The sequence below is a fragment of the Gracilinanus agilis genome, unplaced genomic scaffold (genome assembly GCF_016433145.1).
Source record: "Gracilinanus agilis isolate LMUSP501 unplaced genomic scaffold, AgileGrace unplaced_scaffold59824, whole genome shotgun sequence".
NCBI lineage: Eukaryota > Metazoa > Chordata > Mammalia > Didelphimorphia > Didelphidae > Gracilinanus > Gracilinanus agilis.
Window position 1 is genome coordinate 1 of NW_025395239.1, and position 7,164 is coordinate 7,164.

Below are 7,164 nucleotides of genomic sequence, written 5' to 3' on the forward strand. Positions count from 1 at the left end.
TGCGGTCTCCTAACTGCGAGGGTAGCTAATCCTGCAGCGACCACCTGGGGTAACGAAGGAGAGAAAGGACAAGGAAAACAGTGGACACTATATGGAGTGCATAGTGACCATCTTTATTAGGCAAGCCAGAGTATATAAAGGCAAAAACCACAAGCTGAGATATGCGGGATAGCTCAGTGAAAAACAATTCCCAGAAACTGGTTTCTAGCAAAACATCAAAGTTCACTTCCTGGAACCTGCTTATCCTGTACTTGTTGTTTTGTTCCTTACCAAGGGGCCCTGTTCAGGGGTGCTCTGTCAGCAGATTAAGACCTTGCATGTAGGGAGGGGGAAGAGGAGGCAGAGCCATCACTGCAATTCCCCCTTTTTGTTAGCAATGCTTTCTGCTGCAGAATTACTCGACCCAAGGTTAAAAGATTACTCACAACAAAGCGAAGGATACACGGCAGGATTAGAACTACCACTATAAGAATAATAACAAAAGAAATCATAGTAACAACCAAATGTCCAAGGGGGGACCATAAAGCTCGGCCAGACTGTAACCACTCATACCATTTCTCAGCAATGTGCTCTGGGGATAGGTCCTCTTTCAAGGCCTCATCCATATCCTTAATTATCTGTTCCAACTTTTGCATATCTTCTGTAACGTTACCCTTCATCCACAACCCTTGTAAGTCTTTACTAATTTTCTCAAAAGGATCTAAGGTATTATTCACTTTTACAGGTAATAAGCAAAATGCGGTATACCGGTAATCACAGCGCAATTTAGCTTTAATGGCTAAATGTTTAACTTCTTCATTTAACAATAGTACATTTTTAGCTACTTGATTGATAGCATTAAAAAACTGTTGATTAACTTCATTTTGAATTTTCAAAGCATCTGTTACATTAGCGGCTAAGGAGTGCAGATAAGAAGCATCATGTTGTAAGGTTCTAACATTAGCTACTGACTGGGATAAAGCAATGCCTCCAGTAGTCGCGGCTGTTATGGCAGATAGTAGAGCCACGATTCCTAGAATTATACAGGAAATACACCTCTTTTGCCGGTGAATTATCAGCTGATTTAACTTGTCTATTGTTTTATCGGCAGGGGTACCATACCAAGCTCCTTCATGCTTGGCGGTCATAAGTGCCATAGAAGGTCTTTTAACAACCAACACTGTCTTATCGTGATGAGACTGGTCCACACATTCTGAAACATTACAATTGTTACAACTTATATTCCAATGAGTGCTAGTGTGGTTAATAATAATACTGTCCTTTGGACCAGACAGGAAAGCATAATCTCCCGACATACAAGCTGTAAGGTTATATCTTCCTGACATATAATGAGGAATAGGATTTCCTGTGTTATTGAGAACTAGTACCCTATAGTTATGGACCTGAATTCCAAACATAGCCAAAGGAATTTTACTATAACTATATCCCCTGGCTCTGTCGGGTATCTGGTTGAACGACCTCCAGCAGGGTAATGCAAAACCCCCTATAAAACAGGCAGCATTTCTTTTGGAAGGTGCATGTGGGAATGAATTATTATGACATAAGGTATCATTATGCTGTGAAAAGAAGGTCAAATTATAGTACTGTACAATCTCCACTTCCGTCCTATCACATTTTAACAAAGGAGGGAAAACCCCCTGTACACTTGTAAAAGGCATTTGCCATTGAGTTTGATAAGGACAATGATCACTTTGGATAGTGGTATTGGTCTGGTTTGTGATGGTTCCTTTCCAACCTTGATAGGAGATCTTAGCCCAGGCAGTGAAGTTGCCTTGGAGCCGAGATTGTCCTTTTTGTTCCCCAATTTGAAGAGCCCCATAAAAATGATCAGTGAGATTAGTCAGAGGTAAACAAGAATTGTGATTATAACAGAGTGGGGGGTTAAAAGTCAAACCTGTCCAGTTGAAAGAGACTGATTTATAGTTCAGTACCTCGGGGTGAACATTCAATAAGGGAGGATATTTCAGCTCTCCTGATACCACAGTGAGATTCCACCCATGTCCATTATCAACACCTTGTTGTTGTATATGCAAGGTAACCTCCGGAATCACCTCTTGTAATTCAACAATATTGACCCAGGGTGGTCTTTCCCACACCACCCAATGAACTTGTTTATCTGAGCTGGCTGAGCTAATCGCCAACTGTGTCATCATAGTGATTAGAGTCAATAGTCTTGTCTTCTGCATTTTCATTATCTTCCTTGATCTTTTTTTTTTCCTCTGGGTCGTCTTAGTCTCAGTCTGTTCATCCAACGAATAAGGTCTGGTCCATTTGACTGGTACCCATCGGGATCCTTTTCCTGTGGAGATACAAAGATAACCTTTTCCTTTGATTAGTACTTTGTCAGGACCATACCATTGTTTATTCTCATCGCGCCACATTACTTGATGAGGCACTTTACCCTTCCTAGGATCAGTAATTATTTTGTCCTCTGCAGTCGTGGTATGTTTTGAGAAAAATTTTTCAGCTTTAGTCACTTTTTCTGTATAGATCAAGTTGTTAATGGTAAATACTGCGACTGCCAATCTCTCATGAGGCCTATGCCACATTCCCCCTTTTTGTTTATCAAGTACCATTTTCAATGTTTTATTGGTACGTTCAACAATTGATTGTCCTGTAGGATTATGGGGAATACCAAAAACATGTGTAATGTGCCATTCTAGGCAAAATGTGGCAAAGGCTCTAGAACTATAAGCAGGACCATTGTCAGTCTTGAGCACCGTTGGAGGCCCATTATTTTGAAATGTAAGCAAACAATGTTGTTTAACAGACTTAGCATTTTCTGATCTGGCTGCGGTGGCCCAGGTAAACCCTGAATAGGTATCAACAGTGACATGGACATATTTCCACATGCCAAAAGAGGGGACGTGGGTAACGTCCATTTGCCATATATGTGTGGGATGTGTGCCCCGAGGATTGCTAGGTTGCCCTTGTAGTGCAGGTGAAAAGGGCTGATAAGGAATGCATCGAGGACAGTTTTTTACAATTTGCCGTGCTTGTTCTTTGGTAAGATCAAATTGTATCTTTAAAGTGTTCGCTGATTGGTGAAATTTGTGATGTGAAGCTCTCGCTTCCTCCAAATTAGGATATATTACTATGGCAGTCAGAGCTCTATCAACTATACGATTACCTTGGATAATAGGTCCTGGTAATGTAGTATGACTGCGGACATGTAACAGATAAAAAGGTGATAAACGTGCCTTAATAATTTCTTGTAATTTTCGAAAAATTAAATTTACCATGCTAGGTTTAGACATAACCACTGCATTTTCTAAGCGGGGAATAGCTTGGGCTACATACTGAGAATCTACAATTATATTTATAGGATTAGTAAATTTCCAAAGAGCTAGCATTACAGCAGCCAATTCATTCTGTTGTGTACTAAGGAAGGGAGTGTTCATGACGATAAGAGTCTGAGGAGGAGCAAAGCAAGCTGCAGTGGTGGGATTACCATCTGTAAAAACATTGGGTCCTGGTACAGGACGTTCCTTAATGATAGACGGAACTATGCAATGTTGTATGAATATCCTCCATTCCGGTGGTAAACTGTATCCAGACACAATACCCACAGGATACTGCAAGAGTACCGACCATTGAAAAAACCCTTGAAACCATTCTTCTACAATGTCTTTAGGATAGGGCAAAAGAATTCTAGTAGGGTATTTCCCTGTGCCTTGTAGCACAGCTTTAATAGCATTTTTAATGTTTTTTGCCAATAATAATGGATACTGAGGTAAGGCCTGCCCCGAATGGATTTTAGAATGAATCCACAGGATAGCCTGAGAATCTTGGGTTATCACAGCAGTAGGCACAGGGGTAGTAGGGAGACATAAGATATCACAAGCCTGATCCGGGCTATATCTGTGAAGCATAGCCTCAGACATGGCTTCCTCCACTTCTCGCAAAGCTTTTTCTGCCTGTGGAGTTAATGACCTAGGTGAATTTAAATCCGAATCACCTTCAAGTATCTTGAAAAGTGGCTGTAACTGTCCTGTAGTAATTTTTAGATAAGACCTAAGCCAATTAATGTCACCCAGCACTTTTTGAAAATCATTTAAGGTAGTTAATTGATCTCTCCTAATCTGAATCTTTTGAGGCTTTACCATTTGGGGAAAGATCCGTCCCCCTAAAAAATCAATATCCTTTCCTTTTTGTATTTTCTCTTGAGCTATCACTAGCCCATGTAGATTCAATTGTGCAATCAGCTGTGGAAAGACACTCTCAAGCTGAGCATCAGTAGCTGCAGACAACAAAATATCATCCATATAATGAATCATGTAAATATCTGGGTATTTCTGTCTAATAGGCTTTAATGCTTCCCCCACGTATTGTTGACACATAGTAGGTGAATTTTTCATTCCTTGTGGTAATACGGCCCATTCATATCTTTTCATGGGTTCTTTCAGATTTATACTAGGGACCGAAAATGCAAACCTTTTTATATCCTTTTCTTGCAATGGAATAGTGTAAAAGCAATCTTTCAAATCTAATACCCAGACCTCCCAATCTTTAGGAATCCATGTCAATTGAGGCAATCCTGGCTGTAATGGCCCCATAGGTTCCATGGAATCATTGACTTTTCTTAAGTCTGTCAACATTCTCCATTTTCCTGATTTTTTCTTTATCACAAACACTGGAGAATTCCAGGGACTAGTACTAGGCCGAATATGGCCTTTGTTCAACTGTTCCAGTACTATTTCTTCTAATGCAGTAAGCTTTTCTTTGGTTAGGGGCCACTGATCAACCCATATAGGGGCATCATTTTTCCAAGAAATCGAAATCGCTCTTGGAGTGTCAGCGGCCCCAATCAAAAATCCGAAGTAATTGTGCATTTCATTTGATTGAGTAAATCTCGACCCCAAAGAGAAGTGTCCAAATTTGAATTAACTAAAGGGCATATCTGACCCTGGTATTTTTCACATTGCCAAGTCATAGGAGTAACTACTTTTCCCATAGTAGTGGGGCCCCCTACTCCTAATACAGTGACTTCATGAATTTCTCCTGTCCACGGAATCATGTGAAAATCTCTCATAGCTAGTACTGTAGAATCTGCTCCTGTGTCTATCATGCCTTGTATTGCTACTCCTTCAAAATGCACCTTCAAAGTAGGTCTTCTTAGGCTAATATCTTCTGACCACATAACCTTATCAATGGGAATTATGGAAGCTAAGGGACCCTGAACAACAATTAAAGCCTTAGTCCCATTTTTGACTGTGAGTGTGATTTCTTTCCCTTTCCAATCCTCAAATGTAATTTCTCGGGGAATGATTACTAACCCCTTGTGAACAGCCTCAATAAGCCCAGCTCTAGGCTGGCCTTGTCCTACTACTTGTATAATTTCATCAGGAAGTAGTAGTACTGGCTCACGGGGAGTAATGTAATGTTTCCCTATTCCTTCTGATGAGGATTGCGGAACGGCCTCTGGAATTTCTCCCAATCCAGGTCGGTTTGGTATAACACCGGGAAGTTCCGGGGTGGATTTTCTGGGGCCCCCCGAGAGCCCCCCATCCCGTTTCCCGACCGACACTCTCTTGCCCAATGGAAACCTTTTTGGCATCGGGGACATTTTTGTGAGGGTCTGGTATTACCAGGCTTATTTCTACATTCCTTTTTCATATGACCTATTTTCCCACATTGAAAACACTTAACATTTCTTGAATTCATTTGTCCCATAGCCTGTTTCACCGCAGCTCCAATAATGGCATCTAAGGGCAAAGTGAGAATAGCTCTTTTATAGTCAGGGGCAGCATTTTGTCTAATAATAGCCTTAACCATCATATCCACTTGAGCACCTTCTCCCAATGTCTTTTCTACTGTATCTTGTACTTTAGCAACATAATCGGAGAAGGACTGTGTCGCCCCCTGCTTTAATTTGGTAAAATCCATCTTTGGTAGTCCTTCCATATTCTTCCATGCCTTAAGCGCCGCGGCAGCAATAACAGCATACAATTGAGGTATGTAACCTACTTGATGTTGCGGCAAGGCATTAGGCCCTTCCCCTATGAGCTGATTTAAAGTAGGGGCTCCCCCAGGCATCATGGTCCGTTCCATCTTAATCACCTCCCTTTCTAATTCATCTTTCCAAAGAGCTTTCCACTGAACCGCCTGCCCAGGAGAAAGGCACATACGCGCCAAATGTTTCCAATCATAGGGAGTGAGAGGTTCTCCTGCAATAAGGTCTAACATGGACAGGGTGTAAGCAGACTGTACCCCATACTTGGAGCATGACTCCTTAAGTTCTTTGTATACTTTTAAGGGAATAGGAGCATAACTCCGTGTCTGAGTATTAGGGTCTTCCAAAACAGGAAACAACCCTGATCCTTCCTGTTCAATCTCATTCAATTCTCTTCTCATTTGACCCCATGAGTCCCAGACCGACGACTTGGTAGAAAGCCCCGGTATTTTTGGCCGTACTGCTGGGGTAACAGTACTCGGCGGCAACCGTACTTCGGGAGGGGGCCATTCTGAAAGTGATGGATATAATATCCCCGGGGTGTAGGGTGGACATGTTCCTCTATTTCCCCCCACCGCACCCTTCTCCTGTTCTTCCGTAGTCTCCTCATCCTCTTCATCTACCATGCCTCTTTGCGCAGCCAATACCTCCTGCACTTTCTTATTGTTATCTGGGTCCTCTATGCATAATTTAATCAAATTATATATAACCGCAAAAGAGGGAGAAAGTTCTTCCCCATCTTTCCCAAATTTAGAACCTACCTGTTCCCAGTCCTTACTGGTAATAAATTCCTTTTCGGGGAACCAGGGAACCAACTTTCTAACATATTTAACAAAATCACTGAGGGTCTCCTTTTTTATTTTTACTCCATTAGCTCTGAGGACTGCTTTGATTAAATGTTTAGCTTGCCAGTCCCCGTCTTTTACTATCACGGGGATGTTTCCCATAACTAGTTCTGTTTCCTTTTTATTTTTACAAAGTGAAAGTAAACTAAGAGCGGGGAACGGAGGAAGCCCGAAATTCGGCACTCTCTAACTCCGTTCGTTTCTTGATCTCACCCGAGCTGCAGACTCGTGATCAAGCTCCTTTCCTCCAGTCATGCCGTGGCCAGCACTGCAATCGGGGTTACGGGGTCTCTTCGGGGGTTCCTGTTCGGACGTCAATTGCGGTCTCCTAACTGCGAGGGTAGCTAATCCTGCAGCGACCACCTG

At 42.0% G+C, this 7,164-nt stretch overlaps 1 protein-coding gene across 1 annotated transcript; it reads right to left on the reverse strand.

Moving 5' to 3' along the window:
- Window positions 1-92: 92 nt before the first annotated feature.
- Window positions 93-7,158, reverse strand: LOC123256502. The gene is made up of 2 exons (XM_044685103.1): window positions 7,012-7,158; window positions 93-2,299 (listed from the first exon to the last, which is right to left on the reverse strand). The coding sequence occupies exon 2, from the start codon at window positions 2,190-2,192 to the stop codon at window positions 306-308; it is 1,887 nt and encodes a 628-aa protein (XP_044541038.1). The 5' UTR covers window positions 2,193-2,299; window positions 7,012-7,158; the 3' UTR covers window positions 93-305.
- Window positions 7,159-7,164: the final 6 nt, after the last annotated feature.